This window comes from Papio anubis, chromosome 4 (assembly GCF_008728515.1).
Source record: "Papio anubis isolate 15944 chromosome 4, Panubis1.0, whole genome shotgun sequence".
NCBI classification, from domain to species: Eukaryota; Metazoa; Chordata; class Mammalia; order Primates; family Cercopithecidae; genus Papio; species Papio anubis.
In genome coordinates, this window is record NC_044979.1 from 22,659,983 (window position 1) to 22,687,371 (window position 27,389).

The 27,389-nt window shown below is 36.0% G+C and overlaps 1 protein-coding gene and 1 non-coding gene across 2 annotated transcripts in view; one reads left to right on the top strand and one right to left on the bottom strand.

The window, feature by feature from the left end:
- Positions 1–27,389, top strand: part of MTPN (myotrophin) — a 49,504-nt gene that overhangs the window by 12,480 nt on the left and 9,635 nt on the right. The window contains exons 2-3 of the mRNA XM_003896641.4: positions 12,994–13,107; positions 13,936–14,019. Coding sequence (XP_003896690.1) covers positions 12,994–13,107; positions 13,936–14,019 — 198 coding nt within the window. The remainder of the gene's footprint in view (positions 1–12,993; positions 13,108–13,935; positions 14,020–27,389) is intronic.
- LOC116274700 lies at positions 3,848–3,954 on the bottom strand. Its single transcript, XR_004183483.1, has one exon. It is a non-coding gene; the product is annotated as a U6 spliceosomal RNA (small nuclear RNA).

The window sequence follows — 27,389 nt, forward strand, 5'->3', positions numbered from 1 at the left end:
AGTGTTAGCCACTCAGATGAGTTTTCTTTGGTAGGTTTAGTTAAAAGGGTTAGAGAACAAGCAGCAGATAAGATGGTTGTATGGATTCTAAATAGATTATTTCCCTTATTTAATACTTGAAATGTGGATAAAACTTAGAAAGCACCTATAAAGTTTGTTAAGATAAAGTTATATTTGGTTCCTTTCTCCTCTCTTCTTTCCTTCCCATCCAACTGTGGAGCCATGAATTAGAATCTTATATATGAAGGTACTTTGTGGTTGTCAGTCTTTTTTGCAAATTGACATACTACCATAATGTTTTAAATGGATTTTCTTAATTTTGATAGTCTTTATATAAACACGTGTGTTTTGTTATTAAAATTTTAATTTCCCACAAGTAAGCTTTTAGAAAATACTTCACCATTTTCAGTTAGAAAATGTCTAAGTGTAATTAATTGCTTCTAAACCTTCCAAAGAAGAAAAATTGTGTGTATTTAATAGTAAATCAGCTGAAAACTAAAACTAAAATTTCTATAATTTGAATGACTGAAGTAGTCATTTTTGAAAGAAAAAAATGCCTAAGTTGAAGGTTGCAAGTAAATGTATAGATGGGATAACAATACATAGCAAATGTATTGTTACTCATTATTTAAAATGAGTTCATATTTATATCATTGAAAGTTTGATGCATTTGGGAGGATGACATCAGCAAGAGAAAGTTCATTTGGTGTGACGTTAACATTTCAGAATACGTCAAGTAAGAGCAGGTTGATGTTATAACTTTGTCCTTTCAGACTTTCTTTCTTTCTATTGTGCCATCTATCTGTTTTTCTGTATTGTAAAGTTCCAAATAAAGTATTAATGTGTTGTCACCTTTCTTGTTTGCTTTGCCCCCTCAGTGGTAGATTTTACATATAAACCCATTGCTGTGTTGTAATTTATAATTGTCGTATTGTTTGACACACTGATATCAGTCCCCGGTACAGTAATATGTGATTCTTTTTTGCAGTTATATCCTAAATAAGGACTTTTAACCTGGGGGATTGGGTAGGGAGGAGGACAGAGAGAATTAGGAAAGGAGGGACTATATTATAACATTCATCTCAAATGGATCTGTCGTTTTTATTAAACACTGCAATCTTGAGGAATTCTGAATTCCCAGTGGGGAAGAATAATACTTAACTGTAATTGAAATTATTGGGGACTTCGACTCAACTATATAGAATTTTGTAAATTTAATACTTTTGCTGCTTTCTATTGTCAAGTGTCCAATATTTAATTTACATGCTGTGGTACAAAGTGGTTACACATATGCTAATTTAGTCTACTGTTTGTTAGGTAGCTTTTGGGACACTGATCTCTTGTGACAGTACGTATGTACCTATGCCTTGGAACTCAGTGGCAGCAATGCAGCAATGTGTACATGTGTACATACCTTACAGATCAAAGGAAGAGTATTATTTGTTTCTTTTCACCTGAAGAAAGGCCTAAAAAACATTCTGTGTAGGAGTCGGCCATTTCACTTAGAAATAGCATAAAGAGTACTATTTCATTGTAGTGTTTATTATTCAAATAAACCTAATGCTATATAATAGAGGCCTGTAAGAAGTACTAGTCTAGTGAATAATCCCCACCAAGCCACACTGTGGAGGAGCATGAAAAGATTTTGCTGTTGAAGAGAAAATCTGAAACTGTTAAAAGCATACCACTTATTTGTTAATATGTTTGTGTTTCATTTTAAAACTAGGAGAGTAAGGGAGAAAAAAATTGAAAAAAGGTGGGAAAAATCGAGTGAACAGTGGCAGTCTTTTAAAAACCATGTAATTTCATATTAATTTAACCGCCTCCAGATTGGTTTTTCACAGATTTGGTTCTGTCCATAAGTAATATTCTTGCCATTAATAGAATACTTTAATATTTTAACCTTTATTTTCAAAATGGTCTGCAATTCTAGTATTGAGTTCTTTGCTCCATCAGTAATTTAGAAGATTTAGTATTGGTTGGGTTCTGTGTGTTTTGTGTGTTATTTTTGTTCATTCATTTGGGGTTTTTTTCTTATGTTTACTTTGTGCTAAAGCTTTTGGTATTAATTTTGCTTTATTGCATTAGGATTAGATAATGGGTTCTATAAGATTTTAGACTTTGGAATGTACTGAAGTTTTCTTTGTTCTGTTAGAATTATATTTTATTAATATTCAGTGAAATAATAACGTACAATTTCCATAGAGCACAAAGTTAATATACATTAACAGTCTCATTAATTATTAATCATGCCTGCTATGTCCTTACCTGCCAAAGACTGAGATGATTATCATAGTCTCTCTGTGCAGTGCTACTTTTGTCAGTTGTTTTCTTGCCATTCTTCAGACAATTCATAACTAGCTTCACATTTTTTAAATGTAAAATGAACACCTTTTCCATTTACTTTTTTTGCTTTGATTCTACTTTATCATGTACTAATACTACTCTTCCTAGCTTTTTAGATTTATGTGCCTAGTGTGTGTGTGTGTGTGTGTGTGTGTGTATATTTTTTTTTTTTTTGAGACAGTCTCTCGCTCTGTCACCCAGGCTGGAGTGCAGTGGCTGGATCTCAGCTCAGCTCACCGCAAGCTCTGCCTCCCGGGTTTACACCATTCTCCTGCCTCAGCCTCCTGAGTAGCTGGGACTAGGCGCCCTTCCTGCCGCCCAGCTAGTTGTTTTTGGGGAGTTTTTTGTATTTTTTAGTAGAGACGGGGTTTCACTGTGTTGGCCAGGATGGTCTCGATCTCCTGACCTTGTGATCCACCCGTCTCAGCCTCCCAAAGTGCTGGGATTACAGGCTTGAACCACCACTCCCGGCCGTGCCTAGTATATTTTTGACCATTAAAATTTTTTTTTCACATCTTCATATTTTGCTTTTAGGTATCTCTCAATAGCAGCTTCTGGTTGGCAATTTGTTTGCTTCTCTTTTTGTTGTTGTTTAACAAAATTCAAGATTCTTCTTTATCTTTAAATTTGACGTTAAGAGCCTAGCACATTGAACCTGTAATCCCAGCTACTGGGGAGGCTGGGGCAGGAGGATTGCTTGAGCCCAGGAGTTCAATTCCAGCCTGGACAAGGCAGTGAGATGTTGTCTCAAAAAAAAAAAAAAGAAAGAAAGAAAAAAAGAGGTATATATCTCAAACTCTCTCCAAATATCATTGCTATAGATAGTTTCTCTCTGTAGTCCTCTGGAATTTGGTGTTCTGAGGAAGCCACAAATATGAGACCAGTCTAATTTAATTTTTTTGGCATTAATGTGATTTTGACTTTTTAATTTTGGGGGTCTTTTTGCTTTATCTAAAGAAATTCTAAAACTGTATTTTTGGGAGGGGGAAAATCAACTGAATTTTTGCCTATAACGCAGTGAGTTCTTACAATCTATCGGCTCAGGCCTTTCCTGAGTTCAGAAAACTTTTTAAAACTTTCTATTCCCGTTCTGGTTCTGTATCATTTGTAAGTTAGAACTTTACACTCCTAATACCAATCATCTTTTTCTTTAAACATTTGTACGACTTTATTACCTCGGTATTCTGGGAAAATTTCTTAAGTTTGTTCTCAAGTCTTTGCTTGAGTTTTCTTAATTTGAATAGTGTTTCCCAACTCTACTGACTATGGTACATATTTTAATTTTGCAATTGCAGTTTTAATTTCCTTGCTATATGTCACTTTCTCTGCAGCTTCCCTTTCCTATCAGCCTGCACCTCAGTTTGTGTACTTTGTGTGTTTGCCTGTTCTCTTCTTAAGACACCCTTACTTATTGAGCCCATGTCTTTTGGATTCCATTTTGATTACTCTGTAGATGTTTTCTAAAGTTAAGTTTCTTTTCTATTTTTTAATTAAAAACCAAAAAAATGGGGACTGCTTCATGAATTTGCGTGTCTCCCTTGCAGAGAGGCTGTGCTAATCTTCTGTGTATCGTTCCAATTTTAATATATGTGCTGCCGAGGCAAACACTGAAGTTAAGTTTCTTATATTAAATCATTTCAGAGGTATGTATTTCCTTAGAGTTTTTTTTTCTTTATTTTCTTTTTCTACTACATTTTAGAGGAAATAATTTTCAATATATTTCTTTTGCCCTATGATTAGTTTTTATACACCTACCTCCATATTGGTTTTCTTCGTTACCTATCCTCTAAAGGGGAAATACTATCCAGAGTTAGGGTGTGCTAGCAGTTAGGATGTGAGGATTGCCTCTGACCACACTTGAAACGTGCTTATGTACTAGAAGAATCCTAGTGCTGGTGGTTCTTTTATGTTCTCTATTGCCTAAGGCATAACTTCATTACATTGTTTAAAAAAAAACATGAAATCATGAAGACTGAAAAAGATAATTTTTTTTTTAAAGAAAAAAAGTGTTAGGCTTAGCCCAAGCTTTATTATCTCTTCATGGTAGCTTGATTAGACCCCTCCCAGGCTGGGCTATATCTCTTTTTCTGTATTCCCAAAACAAACTCATAGCCTGTACCACAGCTTTAATCACTTGATATAATTTAATCACATTGTATGAATGGTTTACTTGTTGTCTTGCCTTTTATGGCTACAAATTCCTTGTGGGGAATGACTCCTTTTTCATCACTATCTCAGATGCTTGCCACAATTCCCAAAACTTTATAAGCTATCGGTAAATGTTTCATGAATGATTGAGTAACCAAATTGATGTCTTTGGAAAATATTAGAATAAACCATTTAATAAGCATAAAATACTAGAAGGAAAAAACAACTTGGCATTGTAAAGAGGAAAGTATACCATATAAATTTCATTTCATTCTGTTGTTGCAGTAAAGCGGGAGGCAATACACTTCGTTTATCTTGATCTTAAAAAAACAGATGTTCCATTAAAAAAAAAAAAAAAGCAGATGTTCCTCCTGAATAATACTGACAAAGTAGAAAAATCTTCCCTTGCTTGTAGTACTGTTAAAAAAAAAAGCAAATAACTCAGTGGGGATAGCCAGGTGGCATATATTAAGCTCTAGGGATATTCCCTGTACAGCCAATAACATTGCTTTCAGAAATTAGATCTAAGACGTGTTCTATTTAATATTTAATTTCTCTTCTCTGGATTAAAAATAGTTGATGGCACACTCACCAAATTTTCATGAGAATAATATCATCAGGTTGAATCAGTGAATTTCACCATTTATGTTCTTCAGAGTCAGCTTAATCTAATTCTATACTTTACACTCTTAACATCTTAACCCACCCAAGAATAGGTTTCAGTAGCAAAGTCAGGCATAGGCAATGAGTGGTAGTGTTTCCACAAAGTACATAATCAACCCATAAGTACTTTTCCCCCAAACTCCAAGGCAAAGTGGTGTCTGTGACCCTATTTTAGGGACATTAAAATACAGAAAAATGTGTGCTTTGGAATCAATGAAATATGGAACTGTTATGTTGTATAAAATAAGAATTTCAGTGTTACAGGATATTTGATATTTATTACATGTCTAGAATTAGAATAAGTAAACTATGGTACATCCATTTGATAGAATATATGTATCTTTCAAGAATGATGTCTCGTGAAAGAATACATAGTGTGATGACAACTTTTTAAAGCAACTATTTTCATAGAAAAGGATTAAACACAATTATAGCAGAGTGGTAACAATGGTTGTATTTTGGATGGTAGGCCTTGCTAAAATAATTTGTAATTTCTAGATTTTATTTTATAAGTGGGTATGTGGTGGCAGTGGGGTGGTGTGTAACGCTTATCAGGGGATCAGTTAGAAATCATGCTATACTGATTTTCTTTTTTTGAAGTTTCTAGACTGTTATAAAGATAATCTGAAATACTTACTGAAATTTGAATGTTTCAAAGATATCCTTGGGGAAATGATGGGGAAGGATGATTGGCTCAAAGTGTCATGAACTAAATCAGGGATCAGCACATGATAGGTCTCTCTGACCCATTAGTGACTCAAATTCAGGATAACAGCAAATCAATGAAAATATTTAGTTTAGTTACAGTGTGTTGTGACTGCTAAACACAATTAATAACCTAATGTAAAAATAAGAATTGCTTATGCTGCGTGTCTGCAAGGGATGGAACCATAACTAGTAAACAGTGAAGTTTCCAGTACTGAGAGCAGGAATGGACTGATCAGCAAGGTTCTGAATTACCTTTCATTAGAGATACTCAGTTATAGGTTGGGCAGACACAGGCAAGGATTGAAACATAGAATGGGTGGCTGAATGAGATGACATTCAGAGCCCCTTCCAACACCGAGATTGTATAACTTTCAGAGACCCTAATAACGTTTTTAAAATACCACTTTTTGAAGTAATAGCTGTTTGGTAGGCAACAGGTTGCATTGTGACAAAGCTGTTGTAAGTGTCTGTGGGAATTATTAAAATAAGACTGCTATGCACAAGTCACCCACAGACATTGTAGGCAGTATATAAACAAGTAAGACATTGCTCTTTCATTGTCCTTTCTTTAATGAAGTTTTTATTAAAGTATATAAATAACAAATACCTGATCAAATAGAGGTAAATGTAATGAGATACATATAAACCAGAACTATGAGAATTAAAGGAAGGCAACTATATATCAAGAATATTAGGAAAATACCAATAATATTTAACTTTTTTAAATTGAAAAACCTGTCCAGTGCCCAATCCTAAAATGCCACGTGTCTTAGTCAGTTTAGGGTTGTTATAAAGGAATATCTGAGGCTGAATACTTGATAAAGAACAAGGTTTATTTGGTTCATGATTCAGTTGTCTAGCAAAGCTTAAGATTGGGCACCTGCATCTGTGAAGGGCCACAGGCTGCCTCCACTCATGGCAGAAAGTTAAGGGGAGCCAGGTGTGGAGAGGTCACATGGTGAGAGAGGAAGCAAGGGAGGGAGGAGGTGCCAGGCTCTTATTAACACCAGCTTTCACAAGAACTAATGGGATAAGAACTCACTTATCCCGCACCCAGTGAGAACATTAATCTGCTCATCAGAGATCCCGCTCCCATGACCCAAACACCTCTCTTTAGGCCCCCACCTCTAATATTGGGATCAAATTTCAACATGAGATTTTCCTGGACACACATCAAAATTATAGCACTACGCTTTGGCATTGGAATAAATGATACAATAATTAGTTTCTCCTCTGACGTGGAACTCACCAGCTTATTGATGTAAACTGGTCATGCATTGTCACTTTTTTTTTTTTTTTTAATTTTTTAACAGTAAGAGGAATTCAGGTTAGGACCGAGGAAGACTCAGAGAAGCTAATCTCAGGTTGCCAGAATGTAATCTTAAGACCTTTCTTGGGTTCCATTTGGTTTAGAATTTCACATAGACTTTCTCCTTTCCACTATAATCTAAATCCTCATCTTACTCTTAGAGGCACCAGAAGTCAACCCATCTTATAGCATGTTATGGTTTCTATGGTGGTTCCAGATAGAGTGTATGTATTTAATTTAAACTACTCACCAGAATATGCTATGAAGTAGTAGAGTTTCATATGTGTATTATGTGTATACATTACGTATGTTACTTACATATATGGAATATACCATATTTAGAGAAAATAATAGCTTCAAAACAACTTAGTATGTTTTAATATAATACAGTCTAGGTTGTGTATTTAATAACTGAAAGACTTCATTTTGCAATGAAAGGAAAGAGTTTTAAGAGTAAAGGGAAGCTTTGTATTCGCAACATGGAGACCCTTGACCTCGGCATAAATGGTTATGGTAATAGTGTTGAGGGTGGAAGCCAAATTAGAGTGGACAGTGAAACACTGGAGATAGCAAATATAGACAATCCTTTTGTAAAGTTTAGCCCTGGAAGGGAGGAAAGAGAACAGTAACTGAAGGGCAGATGTCAAGTCCAATGAGAGGTTGCTGCTGTTGCTTTCTTAGTGGAAGAGCTGTGAATGGCACATGCTGATGAGAAGGAGCCAATGAAACAGGAGAGGTTGAAAACACCATCAAGAAAAGAAATAAACATGAAGTTTCCCCAAAAAAAGAAAGAAGGGACGATATACAGAACATAGGTGAGGGATGGCTTTTGATAGGATGAGAGGATGGGTCAGTTCCAAAAAGGTGTGGTAGAAGTTCATGAGGGAGATCATGTCTGAAGGCAGTCTTCTGTATAAAGAAGGATATGGGCTTATCTGCTGAGAATGAAGGGGAAAGAGAATACAGAAAAGTCTAAGGTCTATAATAAGTAGAAGAGGTTTAAAATAGTCTCTGTGGAAAGAGGAAGAGCCAGAGGAAAAGGAAAACATGTAACATTTCCATGTGAGCTAAGGAACGTGTTCGGATTGCGTATCTCTCTTCTCTATCCCCAGAATTTGGGAAAGAAAATTAGGGTTTTGTTTTTCTCTGTAGCCGGTAACGTTTTATGAAGTTAGAATGAAGATGACAGAATAGATGACTTTATCTCTGCTGATGTCACTAAGGCCTAGAGTATAGGCTGGAGGCAGGGAAGAAAACTATATAGAGCACTATCTTCCTTTCCTATTTCATCACTACTGTTGGACCTGCCACCCATCAAGACTGCTGAAAACCTGGTGAAATTGTCATTCAGCACGCCCTAACCATGGGATCTGCAGATAAAGACAGCTTTAATTCTTCCTTTTCAAAATGGATGCCTTTTATTTCTTTTCATGCCTGGTTGTACTGATTAGAACTGCTAGTGCAACACTGAAGTTGTAAGAACAGACATCGTTGTCTTGTTCCTGATCTTAGGAGGAAAGCATTCAGTCTTTCACCGATTAAGTATGATCTTAAATGTAGGTTTTTTGTAGGCCAAGGAAGTTTCCTTCTTATCCCAGTTTGCTAAATTCTGATGAGAAATGCATATTGGGGTTTTTTTTTAATCCATTGAGATGATCAATCATATGGCTTTCTCTGTTTGTTAGAATAGTAAATTATATTCACTGACTTTTCGAGTATTAAATCAACCTTATTCCTGGGATAAACGCCACTGGGTCATGGTATATCATCCTTTTTACATAGTGTTGGATTACATTTGCTAAAATTTTGTCTAAAATTTTTCCATCACTTTTCATGAGGAACATTGGCATACAGTATTTTCTTATAACATCTTTGTCTTGTTTTAGAATCAAAGTAATGCTGAACTCATAGAATGAGTTGAGATAACATCCCATCTCTTCCATTTTCAGGAAGAGTGGGTAGAATTGGTATTACTTCTTCCCTTAAATGTCTGGTAGAATTTACAGTGGTGCCATCTGGAGTCTGAAGGTCTCTTTGTGGGGAGGTAATCTGTCTGTCTGTCGACCGATATTGGTACTTTGTCTCTTCGCCCTTTTCCTGATGACGTTTGCTAGAGGCTTATCAGTTGTACTGATCTTGAAGAATCAGCTTTTGATTCCTCTCATTTTTCTGTTTTCTGTTTCTTTGATTTTTACCCTGATCTTTATTCTTTTCTCTTGCTTATTTTGGATTTAATTTTTTTCTAGTTTCTTATGATGGAAATACAAAGATTATTCATTTGAAATCTTTCTATTTTTCCAGTACAGACATTTAGTGCTATAAATTTCTCTATAAGTACCACTTTGCTAAGGCCCTGCTGACAAGGATTTTTTTCTGTCAGTCACACAAAGCCTTTTCAGTTTCATCATCTTTTTGTCTGCTAAAATAAGAATTGTAATGTAAATGTCTGAAGGGATAAAGGAGAAAGTTTAAACTCACAGCTCCATTTCATAGGCATTTTGCACTCGTATTAAAAGTGCAAGGGAGAATATAACATTTTTTATTTTTTGAGACGGAGTCTCGCTCTGTCGCCTAGGCAGGAGTGCAGTGGTGCAATCTCAGCTCACTGCAGGCTCTGCCTCCTGGGTTCACGCCATTCTTCTGCCTCAGCCTCCCAAGTAGCTGAGACTACAGGCGCCCGCTACCATGCCTGGCTAATTTTTTGTGTTTTTTAGTTGAAACGGAGTTTCACCGTGTTAGCCAGGATGGTCTCGATCTCCTGACCTCGTGATCCTCCCACCTCGGCCTCCCAGAGTGCTGGGATTACAGGCGTGAGCCACTGCACCTGGCCCTGGAGGGTGTAACATTTTTGATTCACGGAAGTATCTTTGACAAAGATCTTATTGATGATTTATTGCACTTGTTTATTTGCTTTGTCTCACTCTAAAGTCTCGTCCAGTTAATCCTGTCCAGCTAATATTAATAATGGGAGGAAAACTAATTTTATCTGAATTGTTAAGCATTCCTTGCCTCAACAACATTTTTGTAGTTGTGAATAAAGACTAAGGTGGTGTGCCAGTTTGCCCTTCCTATTTAAATTTGATTTTGAATATAAAGAATGTTACAATAAATAATGTCTTTAATTATTCATATTTCATTATACAGAAACCTGCCTTAATCCTATTTTGAATAATCTTTTATATCTAGTATAAGCCAGTACCAGGAATCTACAAAAGTAGTAGTTAACCTTTATTAAATATAATAGCCTTCATTAAACATTTATTAAACAATGTGTCAGGCACTATGCTAAACACTTTGCATGAGTTATCTCTTCTAATGAAACACTGAAACCCTGTGAAGTGTAGGTATTTCTATTCCCAATTTACAGATAAGGAAACTAAAATTTAGAAAGTACCTGGTCTCTGGTCCCACAACTGAGTGGTAGAGTTGGAGTGCTAACCTGGTCTCCAGTGATTTTAGGCACATTATACATCCTTATATATACCTTATATATATACATATTACATGTATATACATTATGCATTCCTTCTGTATCCTGATTTATAGGAGGCCCTGTTGTAATGCATATATCAGATACTGACTTAAGTAAACAATCCATTAGAAATTATTGCTTTGAATTATTGAAGTAGTCTTAGATTGTTTTATCATCTAATATTTCAGAATAGGAAAATGCTTTCTGATGAAACTCTTGATCTTCCAAAAATATATATATTTGAAATACACATGTGGGCTAGAATTTGGAAACACTATAATGTAGTTCCCTTGTGCCTCACTGACACCATTGGTTACTATGGTAGACAGTTGATATCACCCTTCTCTCAGAATGCTTAAAAATAAGTGAATTCATATTTAAGTATACCTATTGTGTACATAGATAATACTTATAGATAATAGCTAACCGTATTTCTATATTAGCTAATATGATATTTAAGTGCTTTACATGAATCATGTAGTTTAACCCTAACAACTCCATGAGCCGTAGGTACTGTCATCTCTGCACATAGAAAGTAACTTGCCCAAGGTCTAATGGTGATGGAGAACCTGTTCTTAACTCCCACATCGTACTGTAGGAAAATATAAAGAAGAAAACATATAATTTCTACTGTCAAGGAATTTGCATTCTGTTGGGAAAGAAGGCGTACACAAAGTTGTAAGGGTACCATATATTTAAATACTAACTGATTCTTGGGAGTTTTACGAGAAGGAGAGCTTACTATTACTATCATGGAAAATTTCATAGAGTAAATCTTAAATTTGATTGAGGTTTGTAGGACCTATAGTATTTAAATTAATGGGAAGGTAAGTGACAAAGGGGAGGGGGAGTTTGGAGTATGTGTGTTTGAAAGAATGGTTTATAGTGGCTGTAAAATGATAGGGCTCTGAACATCTTGATTCAGGGTATGGCTTGATGAGTTGACCAAAATATGCTAAGTGAGTAATAAAATTGTTGAGAAAATAAACTTTGTTTGTTTGAGCCAGGGTCTCACTCCTATAACCAAGGCTGGAGTGTAGTGGCAGGGTCATGGCTCACTGCAGCCTCAACTTCCTGGGCTCAGGTGATCCTCCTACCTCACCTCCCAAGTAGGTGGATCACAAGAGCATGCCATCACGCCTGGCTAATTTCATGTTTTTAGTTGAAATGGGGTGTTGCCACGTTTCCCATGCTGGTCTGGAACTCCTAGGCTCAAGTGATGCACCAGTCTTGGCCTCCCAAAGTGCTGAGATTACAGGTGTGAGCCACCACACCCGGCTGAAAGGATAAACTCTTTAGAATGTTTTGCTCCTCAGTAAAATCTGAACTCTCCTAAGAGGGAAGGGGCAAATACTGAAATAGAAGCAGCATGTTGGTACAGAAAGAGAATGGGTTTAAATCTCTGTTACTAGCTGAACCACAAAAAGTTATTTAACCTCTTTCAGCTTTAGACTTTTCATATATTAGATGGAGGTTTTCTCTTCTTGGGGTAGTTTGAAGATTAGAAATAATGGGTGAAAAAAAAAAAAATAGAAATAATGGGTGTACCACAGTGCCAGATGTGTTGCAGCTGGTCCATAGAGAAAGTAGTCATCATTTTTAGTCTCTGTTAATCTTCAGTGAATGAAAATGACTTTTTTAGACTTAAGTTCATTTTTCTGGCACTATACCTCCATTCATCACCAGGATTGTCATTTTCTTCTGAAAGCCCCGAGGTCCTTTTTTTATAGCACTTGTATTTTGAAATTATATGTTTAATTATGTGATTATTAGTATCTGCCCCCCAACCCCAGATGGTAAGCTTCATACAGTCAGGAGTCATGTCTGATTTTGCTGACCACTGTCTTCCTACTGTCTAGCACAGTGCCTGCAACACAATTGGACTTTACTGCATGTTAAATGAAATAAATTCTTAATACCTAATACTGAAATTACATTGTGATATTGATGACTGCCTACATCAAAATGGGAATACTTTCTTTGAAGAATTAAAATACATGTAATATGAACTGTGTAAAACATCAGTGCTTGAACTCACTAGTCTTTTTGGTCACATATTGACATTATGCTGATTGAAGTCCTTAGAAATGGAGGACAGTAATGTATTTCATTACATTTATCATTGTTGTATATTGTTTTCAGCTTAACTAATCGTGGCTTGAATTTCCATCATACTGTAATGTTAAGTCTTGTGCAGAATTTCAAGTTTTTGGTTATTTTATTTTGCAAGAAATGTTAATTGTTTCATGAAACACAGCTTTAAGAAAGTAAAAATATCAGGTGCCTCATTTCACTTCTTCAGTCTTCCATTCATATAAATATTGTTTTCATTTGCTTTTCTTATAAGGGAGAAGATGTCAACCGGACACTAGAAGGTGGAAGGAAGCCTCTTCATTATGCAGCAGATTGTGGGCAGCTTGAAATCCTGGAATTTCTGCTGCTGAAAGGAGCAGATATTAATGTACGTAGAGGACATGATCATTCTTGAAAAAAATTTCTGTTAATATGCTATAGGTAATTGTTTTCTATAGATTATAAAATAGTTATTTGTAGAAACTTCATTTTAAATAAGAATACAGTCTGAAATTATGCCAAATTGCCTATAACTTAGAAATACAGAGGTGGGATTTTTAAAAATAAGCCAAAAAAACTGACTTTTTAAAGCTGACAAAAATCGAAGGTTAGGATGTTTCCCCCATGGCTGTTGCTTTTCAAGTTCTAAAGCTTGGGGAGTTAGCACTATCTGTGGGTAACAAATGGCTATGATGTAATAGAGCATAGGACTCTGCAGTCATAGGCTAAATCTGAACTGGATTATTGGACAAAGGTCAATGGGCAAGTGGTCAGAAAAGTGCAGTCATCTTCCAACTTTAGCCTTTTGTAGCTTCTGTATTTCAAGGGATGCCATGCTGTCTGGCCTTTTTACCTAGTCATTGGCTGTGTTTTACCCCGTCTTCCCTTACTGGACCACACTGGCATTTCTACAGTTGTGGGGAATCAAGGCTTAGAGAGGCTAAATAACAGTACCACAGTAAGTGGCAGAGCCAAGATTTGAGCTGAGGTCAAAACCCTGCTCCCTATGCTCTACTACTCCTACTCCTAAGGAAAGACATTGCTCATGGGCCTGGGTCTCTGGTGGCTCTAAGAGACTAGACACTTGACTCTGTGGATTTATTTATTTATTTGTAGAAAGGCAAATAGGTAAATCTAGTAAGAGTTTTCTAGTTAAAACTAGAAAGTAGGAAGAAATGAAAAACGGATAAGGTTATCTCTGTTTATTATTTCGTAGGCTCCAGATAAACATCATATTACTCCTCTTCTGTCTGCTGTCTATGAGGGTCATGTTTCCTGTGTGAAATTGCTTCTGTCAAAGGTGAGGTCAATTGCTAATTGTATTGCTTTTTCTATTACTGTGTTTAAGCCAAGTATTTGCTTGTTAATTTATTTGAATTTTGTGTGGCAGCTGGGACAGAAAACTGGAAGCAATATACAAAATTGAGGTCTAATGCTTGCTACTCAGAATAGCCCCTAAACTGTTAGCAGTTTGTGGTAGGTAAGGAGCTTGGGTGAATATAAATCATCAGTCTCCTTTGTCAAGAAAATATTTTACACACACAGAAATCAGCTTGAAATAACCATTGTACTTGATGATATAGAAGAATGTCATTTTGGACAGTAACACTTTGTGGACTGACACCAGGTTCATACACTACGCTTTGAGTAGCACTGGTTTGAAATGTATACATTTCATTTTCTGGAATATATACCAAGCAAAATGGTTTAGAGGTAGTTTGCTATAAGTAAGGACTCTCCAAGTTATCTGGTTTCTTGATATGCTTAAGATAGTGGTAAATTCAGAGTTTTCCTACCTTTTTTGTCTTTGCTATTATAAGCCCTTGGATGGAGTTCAAAATCCAGACTCAGAAATTAACCATTTAGTTGCAGCCATTCTAGGTGTATTAGATGGATCCTACAGATGTTGGAAAGCAAGAAATCTTCAGAAAATATTACCAGTTACAGTATTATCACTAGTATTTAATTCCAGCCTTGTCAATGGGCAAGTGGTCAGAAAGTGCAGTCATCTTCCAACTTGTCATTTTATGACCATACTCTGGAAAGTGTTGTTTATAATATTTCATTTGGGATCTTAAGCCCTGCTAAAAGAAGCAAGAGAAAAACAGAAATTAAATGAGTAGATGTATATAAAGCATTTTGCCACAGTGCCTGATACATAGTAAGTACTCAATAAGTAGTAGCTTTTATTGTAACTAAGGCTGAAGAGGATTTTATGCTTTGTAGTGTCAGCTTCAATAAGATACGAAGAAAATTGGGAAAGAAGATAGCACATTTATCTCAACACTTTATTGACAACTTTGTAAAGACATGGTTCTAAACACAGTTAATTTGAGTCCTCTAATGAGAACTAGGGTTTTTCTATGCATAGCTTCATGTTAACCACAATTGCTGGATTTCTTTAAATATGTTTGTTGTTGTTTGGGTTTGGGTTATATATCAAGAGCAATTTTTATACCTTACTGATATGAATGATGCATTTGTCCAAAAGCCAAAATAAATGGAAATATTATTCTTTGCCACTAGTGGATCCAGCATCTGTGATAGGGTGTGCTCACAAAGATTTCCAGTCACTCTCTTTCTCTTTACTCTTCATCCCTCCCCAAGATCCGTGAAAGGATTACAAAGTACCCTTGAAAACTGCTAGATAATTTCATCCCTGGGAAATATTTTTGCTTACTGTATCAAAAACAGATTTGCTGTTTATGAAAAATTTATATAATTTCAACATTGTATTAGTTAGGACTCTGTCTTGCAAGTAACTGAACCCAGCTCAGACAGGCTTAAACAGTAAAGAGATCTTATTAATTTATATAACTGTACAGTTGAGGCACAGCTTGACCCTGTATTTAAGATACATGACCATGATCTGATTTTTTTATTTTTATTTTTGGCCTGTCTCAGGTCTCTTCCTCAGCATTGGCTTTATTGCCATGGCTTCAGCCTATCTGCTAGCTCTCAAAAGAAATGGAGGACTCCCTACTTACCCTTCTTTCCCTCTCTTTTCCTGACCTTTTCTTCACCCAGCCAAGGGTTTTGTTCTCTGAAAATAAAAACCTCCATGGGATCATTTTTTGCTTAGGTCCCTGGTCGTTTACTCTATGAGCTGCCCTCAATGTACTCTTTCCTTCTAACCATATCTCAAACTGTAGATCAGAACAATTTTTCTTTGTGTTAGACCTCTCTCTCCTCCTAGGAAAAACAAAACAGGATATAATTTTTATGCTATAGAGAACCCAAACCATTGTTCTGTATTCCTTATTCCCAAAACATGAGGCTTCAGGTCATTGAGACCTTGTGGTTGTAAGTTTCCATTGTTAAAGAGTTGAAAACATTAAATGAGTTCCTGAAAAGTTGGCTTGATTTGCATGTACATTAGGCCCTAAGATGTCATCCCAGAAGGTTCTCTATGTGTGTACTGTGTTACTGAATTATTGATTGTGAGTTGTCTTACTTTTAACTAGTTTGTTTTTTCTTTTGCGTATGCCCGTTTTGTTCTTTTGTGTCTGAACCTTGACTTTTTTTAGCCAAATAAGTGACATTTGGAGATAGCTATGTTGGTAGCAGACCATTTGTAACCATGTAGAGCTGTTGTATTATATGAAAGAGATTTTCTTCTTACCTTTTTGAAATCAGCATAGTACATTTTAGTTCTGCTTTTTCAAAATTAATTACTTTGATTTTATTATTGCATAAGCTTCTTTAATGGATACCCTGTAGTTTTGTTAGGCAGATTTTTTTTGAAAATTGATTGTACGCTTTCAAAAATTCTTAGTTGTTAAAACAGAGCTGTTCCAGTGCGTCTTTTAAAAGTTATAATCAGTGTTTATATTAAGTCTAGTTTGTTCTACCTTTTATCAAAAGTAGAATTCTTATGGATTATTGTGACTTCACTTGAAAAGACTTGGTTTAAGAACTTTCCAGATTCATTGACATTTCCAATATATTATCCAGTTGATTTATCCTTAGCATAGGAAAAAAGGCAAAATAATAAACAGGGATTTAGAAACTCAGTATACAACTAATGGGGGAGAAATCAGAAAAACAAACATGATTGCTAGAATATTTGAAATCAAACTTTATATGATATGCTGTATCATTTATAAATTATAAACCCAAATACTTAGGTATTATTATCTCTCTTTTATGGACAAGGAAACGATTTATCTCAGGGTGGTCTAACTGCTTGAAAGTCAAATACAATGCAGTGGAATCAAGATTTGTTCCAAGATGTAGGATTCAGCAGCCTGTGTTCTTACTATTACTTGAAATTGCCTTTCAGAATTACTGTCAGGACAGTTAATGAGAAATGGAACATGTACATATCTGCAGGTAAAAAGACTTGTGACCTCATTTTTAATTGGCAAGCTGGTAAATGAGAAAAATGTAGAGATCAACAGATGGGAGGCTTCCATTTCCAAGTTTAGGTCTGAGCACATTCTGTGGTATTCCCTTTTTGCCCCCAATGACAGAAAAGATGTTTTTAAGCTGAGTTGATCAGTATCTACTTTGGACCAGAAGAACTGGATCCATCAAACAAGAAATTATAAGGAAACCTTGAAAGACAGAAAACAGGCAGGGTAGGGCCAAAGAAGAAATTCCCAAATATGAGCAAGAGAGTATTGTTGCAAATGGTAAGAGCTGATCCAAGGCCACTCCCAGAGGTGCCCAGTACCCCCAAACAACAAATGGAGTGATAACTTGGATGCACTTCAGGAAGAAGCAAATTAAACCCAAAAGGAAAGACTGAGATGCAAGAAGGGGAATGATAAGCAAGAAGTTCGTATGAATTAGTATGTGGATAACTCTAAACAAATACTTAACACTGAAGTTTTTAAAAAATAAGCTGGAACCAAATAAGGTAAATAATATGAGATGATCAAAGCTTCTGGTATTTTCACTGAATCCAGAGTACCTGAGAAACATGGTAAAACTAGCAAGAAGAAACAAGGGAAAGGAGGCAGATAATGCAGCCTCCAGAAGCGTCCTAGAAGAGGTAGCAGCAGCAGAGGAATGAAGAGTGTGAAGTAGCTGATGTGAGTGTGTGAAACAGACACCCATAATAGAAAAGTAGCAACTGACCAGTACAGCAGTCTGTGGAGAGACCAAGCCCAATGCCTGTTTTTATCAAAGCAGTAATAGGCAGCCTGTATAATCATGTGTCATTTAGAATTATAATTATCTCAGTGAAATAAGGTTCCCCTTTGTTTGCCCTAAAAAATCTTAACCAAGAAGTTTTTGGAATGAAAAGGGCACTTAAAAGGTGGTATTAAAAAGTCCTTCAGTTCAAAAGTTGGCACACTTTTTCTTAGGCATACCCTTTTTGCAAAGGTGTGCCTTTGCAAACCATATGGTCACTGACGTAACATTGCCACAGACAATACATAAACGGATGGGCATGGCTGCATCCCAGTACAACTTATATACAAAAACAAATACCCAGGCCATAGTTTGCCAACCCCTGCTCTAGCTCATAAATAGTTTGGAATTTATAAGGCACATTGTTTTAAAACCCTGACCCTCAGTGGTAAGATGATGCTTCCTAAGTGCTACAAGGTGAGTGTGTATCCTTCTGGATGCTTTTATTAGACTATGCTAGCACTTTTTTTAATGTAGCCAAACAAGAGTTTATAGGACACTTATCTGGGATTTTCATTGTTCATTACTAAACTGGTCTTTCTGATTAAAATCTTAAACGCTTGAATAATAGCAAGGTTGCACAAACACATTAGAAGGGGGCTAAACATGAAATCATATTCTTGAATAGTATTAGCTGATGGACTTTCCCAAGTTCAGAGTTCATTTACAGTAATCCCCCTTTTCTGCAGTTACCCATGGTCATGATGAGTACGTTACTAAGATACTTTGTGAGACAGACACCACATTCCCATAATTTTATTACAGTTAACTTTTATTAACGTGTTATAATTGTTCTATTTTACTATTATTTCTTACTGTGCCTAGTTTATAAATTAAACTTTATCATAGGTATGTATGTATAGGAAAAAACATAGTGCAGTCATGTGCCATATAATGTCATTTCAGTCAACAGTGTGCTTATGGAGGTGCTGGTGTGAACAAACCTACCTCACTGCTGGTCATACATAATACTTGGTAATGACTATGTTATATGTTTATGTATTTACTATACTAGGCTTTTTATTATTATTTTAGACTAGAGTTTCTTCTACTTATTAAAAAAAACTTAGTGTAAAAGAACCTCAGGCATGTACTTCAGGAGGTATTCTAGAAAAAGGCATTTTTATCATAGGAGTTGACAGCTCCGTGTATTCTCTTGCCCCTGAAAACCTTCCAACGAAACAAGATGTGGAGGTGGAAAAAGTGATATTGATGATCCTGACCGTGTGTAGGTCTAGGCTCGTGTGTGTTTGTGTGTGAGTTTTCAACAACAAAGTTTAAAAAAATTTTTTTAATTAGAAAAAAACTTACAGAATAAGGATATAAAGAAAGAAAATATTTTTGTACAGCTGTACAATGTATTTGTGTTTTAAGCTAAGCTTTATTACAAAACAGTTAAAATGTTAAAAACATTTAAAAGTTTATAAAGTAAAAAAATTACAATGAGCTAAAGTTAATTTATTGCTGAAAAAACAAAATTTTTGTTATAAATTTAGTGTAGCCTAAGTATACAGTGTTTGTAAAGTCTATAGTAGTGTGTAGTAATGTCTTCAGCCTTCACCTTCACTCACCACTCGTCTCACTCAGAACAACCTCCAGTCCTGCAGGCTTCATTGATGATGAGTGCCTTATACAGATGTACCATTTTTATCTTTTATACTGTATTTTTACCGTGCCTTTTCTATCTTTAGATACACAAATAGTTACCATTGTGTTACAACTGCCTATAATATTCAGTATAGTAACATACTGGATATAGGTTTATAGCCTAGGAGCAATAGGCTATACCATATATCCTACATGTGTAGTAGGCCGTATCATCTAGGTTTATGTAAGGACACTCTATGATGTTCACACAATGACAAAATCCCCTTGTTAAGTGACATGTGGCTGTATATATTAGGGTTCATTACTGTCTGTGGTTTCAAGGCATCCATTGGAGGTCTTGAAATATGTCTCCTGCAGATAAAAGGAGACTACTGTATTTTTCACAGTTACATATAATTGGACATCTTAATATAGTTTTGTACTTTAAGAAAATTCTTTAAGAGAAATAATAGTAGTTTGCCTATAGCATTAATACACTATCATGTGGCACATTTATTTTCATTTTTTTGTTTGTTTGTTTTTTTGAGACGCGTCTCCCTCCGTCCCCCAGGCTGGAGTGCAATGGCGTGATCTCGGCTCACTGCAACCTCTGCCTCGCAGGTTCAGGCAATTCTCCTGCCTCAGCCTCCCGAGTAGCTGGGATTACCACACCCAGCTAATTTTTATATTTTTAGTAGAGATGAGGTTTCGCCATGTTGGCCAGGCTGGTCTCGAACTCCTGACCTCAGGTGATCTGCCTGCCTCGGCCTCCCAAAGTGCTGGGATTACAGGCGTGAGCCACCACGCCTGGCCTCATGTTGTACATTTCTAATACTAACAATACATACAATATTTAAGATTTTATTTTCTATAATACTCATTAAAATTCCATATAATTTATATAATTCCTTATAATTTTAATAAAGAATTTTAAGAAGTTCAGTATTCCTAATCCTAAGGAATACTATTTCTAAATAATCAACTATGGGGTAGTGTGGGGAAATATCCTAAATATTTACTTCTTTTATCAATCATTTAAAGATGTTATATTTGCTATAATTTAGAATTTAGACAGATAAGCTTTCAGTCATTTATGCTGATGTGTTTACACTCCATGCCTTGTGTGGTATATACTGCTATTTAAAATGACCTCTCAATAGCCTATAGAAATACGAATTTTTATAAATAAATAGGAAAAATTGTACCCCAGCATGACAGAATCAAAATCTCATGAGTTGAGAATTTAATGAAAGTTTCAAAACATTGTAATTAGTTTTATTCTTAGGTTACAAAAATAAGCTGACAGCATACTTGTTATTAATAAGCTATCATTTTGTTACTAGTGATATTTAGCATACTGAGCTATGCCTAAGAGGAGAAAGCCAAAAGAATAGCTTTTTTGTTTTCCTTTTTTTCCTCTGCTTCTGTGTCAGAAGAATTTATCTCCTCAGGAAGCCAACTCTAATGTTACAACAACAACTATATGTGTATATATATACCACTGATGGTTATGCAACGCTAATTTTAGTGACTCAGCTGCTTCAGACCACTCTGTAAGTTAACTATTCCCGGCTTGAGAACAAAGGTATACTCAACTGCATTCTTACTTAACGGAAGTCAAAATGTTTTATGTCTTATGTATAATTGCTATAGAGATTAAAAATACTGAAATTCAGTCTGCTGAGGAAATAGAAAAAACCATCTTGTCTGGCAACATTCATGTTTTTGATAAATGTATTTTCTGTGCTTTTTCTTTTTAATCGAGCAGCCAGTTAGTAAAACTTGAATACCCCTCTCAAGTATCAGCACTGTTGACTCCTCAGGGAAGTGTCTGTGGTGCAGAATGTGCTACTTGAATTGGGAACCAAATTGTGTAAGATATAAGGGCTGAAAGTCAGCCCTTTTCAGCACAAGCAAATTGGTGTGCTTGCAGGCAGAACAAATATTTACTTGAATTACTATTTGTTACTTGAATTACTACCATACCTCCAATAAAATCTGAATAGCTTCAGATATTCTCACGCTCACATTTTAGGAGTATTTGGAACCCCAAAATTCTGTTCCATATGACATGGTCAAGTTGGGTTTCAAAAAAGTTTTAGGACTGGTATTCCTCAAAGAACTCAGCAGTGCCTTACTGAATTGTCTGATTTTTAAGAAACCGTGTCATAAAGGGCCTACCAGAATGATACATCTACAAGATTTGCGCCATAAATAACTGAAGAACCAATTGTTAGACTGTTTTGATAGGTTTCACAAATGTCATACCCAAGTATGCCCACTGTGTAAGTTCATTGTTGTTAACTATTTAGCTTTTTTAGACTACAGCACATCATTTTAGCTTCTGTTAGTGATCTATGCTATGTGCTGGGGCGCCGCATACCTACACATACACAAGGTTAGTTCTCAGTTCTGCTTCTTAATAACTCTGTGGGTATGAGCAAGTTTAATATCTCAGCCTAAGCTTTCTCTTCTGTAACATAGGCCTGTACTTATCACATAGAGTTGATAGGAGGATAAAATAGCTCACAGTCAGATGACATTTCCAATGTACAAGTACAGTTTTGAGGACTTTGTGTATATTAACTCATTTAATCACCACAGTAGTCTTATAGAGTAAGTATTTTTTTATCCATTTTACCATTGGGGAAACAGGCACAAAGCAATTTAGGAAATTTGCCCAGCATCACAGAACTAGCAAGAAGGGGAGTTGGAATTCAAATCCAGTCAATTTTGCTCTAGAGCCTGTGTCTGTAACCATTACATTATACTGCCTCACAGTATAGCCAAGTACTCAAGTGAGATAATGTGTATAAGCCACTTGTTGAAATGCCGAGCACATCGTAAATTCTCAGCAAGTATTAGGACTGTTCAGGATTGATGGGCTTCTCAGGAAAGGAAAGACTTGCTATACGAATGAGGGTTCCCTGAAGAAAATAAGCTTTATGAGAAGAACTTTGTTTCAAGTGTGGACATACTTTTTCATCTGAAACTTAGGATGTGCCACCTCTTAAGTGATATAACTGCAGCCGGGCACAGTGGCTCACGCCTGTAATCCCAGCACTTTGGGAGGCCGAGGCAGGTGAATCACCTGAGGTCAGGAGTTCGAGACCAGCTTGGCCAACATGGTTAAACCCCATGTCTACTAAAAATGCAAAAAAAATTAGCCAGGCGTGGTGGCAGGCGCCTGTAATCCCAGCCACTCGGGAGGCTGAGGCAGGAGAATAGCTTGAACCAGGGAGGTGGAGTTGCAGTGAGCGGAGATCATACCATTGCACCCCAGTCTGAGAAACGAGAGTGAAACTCCGCCTCCAAAAAAAAAAAAAAAAAAAAGTAACGTAACAGCTTAGTATCTGAATGTCCTTGAAGAGGAGCAATTTGAAGGCTCATTTGTGCTTTAACCCATCCTCTTAATTCCATGATGAATTTTTCTCTGAAACCTTGAAATGATCTTTCTACTCATGCTAAATATGATTGCTATAGAGATGTTAAAATCATATTTTTACTAGGGGTACCATGAGAACAAATCCAATACCATTATATATGCAACTGAAAATGAACTATAGTTAACTGTTCAAATAAGGAATAAAACGAAACATAAAATGTGTCTCATTGCTCACATGTGTGTGAGTCTCATTTGTTAGTTTTTGTCATTTAGACAAAGTTTGAGCAGCTGCTTGGAAAACTTGAAGTATCTGCCTGTTTAGATTTTTTTGACTGACCTTGGGCAAGTTTCTTAACTGAGCTTGAGAGCCTGTCTGCAAAATGGAGTTAACAATGCCTACTTCAGGGGACTGCTGTGAGAAAAATGTTGTTACATATTTGTACTGTGACATTAAAAACTCAAAACTGCTACAAAAAATGTAAGGGATATAACAATCACTGTGTTTTGTATTATATTAGATGTTATAGGGTATCCAGAAATTGTCTTTACTGTCTCCTGTATCAATATGTAAATTAAATATGAAATTAAGTGTACTATGAAATCATCTTGCACCAGTAGATAAAACTGCAAAGTATGTATAATTGTAGGTATTTGAATAATTTTTTAATGTCACTAAATACCAAATCCATTTTTAGTAGTTTCCGAAATTGAGTTATACATGTGAGTTCTATGGTAATGGTAATATTTAAGTATATATTTAAACAGTGTAAGGTTTTAAGATTCTGAATATTTTTCTCATAGTACCAGGGAACTACAGTTGCCCCAAATCATGAGATAATGGAGTTCTTTGTGAGTATAGCACAGTTTCTCAAGACTGTTCTAAAATGCATATAAATTGATTCAGAATAATTGACAATATTCTCATGATACAGTATTACATAGACAAGATAGTATTTTTTAAAAATTAATTTTTCATTTTAATTTGAACGCTTGTGTTCACTAAGGGTAAGATTTCTGTTACTATGACCCAGGTGTGAATTTTTTTCATTTATTTAATATTCATTGAGCATCTGCTGGCTACCAGGCATTATCCTAGGTATTAAAGCCACAGGGACAAATATAACAGGACCCCTTCCTTCATGGAGCTCAGCCTAATTTGGGGAAGATATACCTGTTAACAGTTAATTACAGACTGTGGTAAGTTCCCTAAGAGAGGTGGAGTTTAGCCATGAGTAACAAAAACCCTTACTGCAGTGATCTAAACGTGAAAGTCTGAAGGTGTGCAGTCCAAGGCTAAGTGACTGGCTCCACTGTGTATGTTGTTGCTAGCCCACACTGCATAGGACAGGCCAAAATTAGGTCAGATAGCCACCTGTAGCTTGAAGGGAGTCTGAGGATTTCATTTTTTTTCAACCTCTGTAGTAGAGGAAAGCAAGGAAGAACAGATTGGAAGTGGGTTGTGTCAGATGCTGAGTGAGCTACAGTATTGACCTGTGATCTCCAGGGCACCAGCTGCCTGGGAAATCCCAGCGGGCTTCACAGAGAATCTAACAATTGAATGAGAGGTAATTGGGTGGTTCCAGGGAAAGAACAAAGAATGTCTTTGATCCTTTACATTTTTCGAAGTCTTCATGAGACATTTAATATCAAAAGGAAGTACACACTGTATTCATTTAAATACTGGGCATATAGGAGTTAACAAGGTAAACAGATCCTCTGCTCTTGGACACCTCATTTTCTAGAGGGAAGACAGAGTAAACAGGTATACAAATAAATGTAACTTAATTTCAGGTAGTAACAAGTACTGTGGAGAGGGGGGAAGAAACCTTTGTAAGGGTAAAAAATAACTATTTTGGATAGAAAATTTCTTAAGGGTATTATATACTTTTCTCTTAAGCAGAGTAATGAGTAACGGCATGGTGATTTCCTTGAAGCCTTACCAGCATGCAACCCTCGAGGGGGTCTGTTGAAGTTTTGGTTAATTGTCCTGACACCAGCTAAGCTTTAGACGGGCTCAATCTTGGTTTCTTTCTTACTATAGTCATGTCAAGCTCTTGTCAGATGTTATTGTTGTTAGTGTGACCGTCTTCAGTAGGCCTTGTCTCCTTTCTATTTTCTGTTTCTGATTTTATTTTGACTGAGAAAGTCTGTATTTGAAATAAAAATTTCTGCGTGAGGATGCCAGCATGCTTCTGTGGAATGATAAAGAGCTTAAACTCTGTAAAGCTGTTTCAATGGTTTTTTAAAGTTTTATATTCACATCCTATCAGTTCAAATCAACATAAGGTTGCTGGAATCCTTACCTGATAAGTATCTGTCATAAAACCTTAAACTAGAAACATTGCAAATATTCCTTGAATTGCCTTTAATCCTCCACTGCAGTCTTAGTCCTTTTTGTATTTGATTCTAAATTGCTTTCTTTCCAAAGTGAATTGACCATTCAAAACCATGCTTGCTAAAGAAAATTTTCTGAAGTAATTGGTTATATTCCAAGGGGGAAGGGTATGTGTGTGTTTATGTGTATATGTCGATAGGTAAATCCATATGCATATATAGAGATAACACACAGTTTGCCCTCCATAGCCATAGGTTTTGCATCCATGGATTCAACCACAGATCAAAAATAGATTCAGAAAAAATAATTAATAGCACAATAATTTAAAATAATATAAATTTAAAAAGCAGTACAGTGTAACAACTAGGTGAGCCTTGAACAATGCAGAGGCTTAGGGTTGCCAATCCCTGCACAGTCAAAAATCCACATAGAATTTTTGACTCCCAAAAAACTAATAGCTTCCTGTTGACCGGAAGCATATGATGACATAAACAGTCAACACATATTTTTTGTATGTATTATATACTGCATTGTTACAGTAAAGTAAGCTGGAGAAAAGACTATTAAGAAAATCATTATAAAGACAAAATTTACTATTCATTAAGTGGAAGTGGGTTACCATAAAGACCTTTTGTCTTTATCCTCATTTTCTTTGCTTCAGGTAGCTTGAGGAGGAGGAATTGGGGGTTAGTCTTGCTGTCTCAGAGGAGGAAGAGGTGGAAGGAGGGACAGGAGAGGCAGGCACACTCCATGTAACTTTTATTGAAAAAAATCTCCTTATAATTGGACCTGCACAGTTCAAACCCATGTTCAAGGTTCAACTGTATTTATATAGCATTTACATTGTATTAGGTATTATAAGTAATCTATAGATAATTTAAAATATACAAGAGGATGTGTGTATGTTATATGCAAATCCTAAGCTATTTTATATAAGGGATTTGGGTATCCAAGAGGGAGTCAGGAACCAATCCCCCTCACACACAGAGGGATGACTATATATATAGATGACTGTATTTATATTTGGTTCCAGAGAGAGAGGTGTGTGTGTGTGTGTGTGTGTGTATCCAGTTAGCACTTGGATATGTATATATGTGTGCGTGCATGTGCACACTAATTTTCTGCCTGATTTTATAAATTTTGCATGGAAACAAAGCTGCTGGTTATTCTGTCATTTTTATCAGTATAACTATAAGCAGCATCTTCAAAAACCTTAACAAAAGCCTTTTGTCAATAGAACGTCAGATAACCTCTGTAGGATTTTGAGAGTTTCATCCTTAAAATGTTACTAGTCCAGTTCTTTTGGCCTATTTGTACATGCTAACAACTGATAATGTTCAGTGGAATTAGGCTATCTGAAGTAAGAAGTAGATAAAGGTGACAAGCAGGTAAAGATACGTTCTTGTTGTTACATCTATCTTTCCAGCTAGATTGTAAATTATTTATGGGTGGAGATAGCATGACTTGAAGTTTTTTAAAACATTCTCCATGTTTGAACTCACACTATCAAATAATACTTGATTATCTGCAAGTGTGGCATCTGAAGATCAATAAATTACTTGCAATGTCTTAAAAACATTTACTGCCTAGAATGATAAACAACCTGTCTGAGTCGCTTTAACTTGGCGATAGCAACCTTTTTCTCCCCCAGAAAACTTCAGAAAAATCAGCAGAATCATGCTCTAAATATAGATAAATGAACCTAGTTCTGATTCTCATCAGATGTCAGCAATAAAGGGACTTCTATGTTGAAATTACCTGAAAATAAGTATGTTATATAGTGTGCTAGTAGGCAGGTGGCCTATTCACAATGGAAATGCTTTGTTGATCTATTCACAGCAGTCTGTCTTTAAATCTGCCTGATTCAATACTGTAATTATTTTATCAAGTTCCTTATCATATATTTTTAGTTCCCATTTGTATCCATTTTTGTTTTGTTTTGTTTTGAGATGGAGTCTCACTCTGTCACCCAGGCTGGAGTGCAGTGGCGCAATCTCGGCTCACTGCAGCCTCCACCTCCTGGGTTCAAGTGATTCTTCTGCCTCAGCCTCCCCAGTAGCTGGGATTACAGGTGCCTGCCACCATGCCTGGCTAATTTTTGTATTTTTTGTAGAGAAGGGGTTTCGCCATGTTGACCAGGCTGGTCTCGAACTCCTGACCTCAGGTGATCTGCCCACCTCAGCCTCCAAAAGTGTCAAGATTACAGGTGTGAGCCACTGTGTTC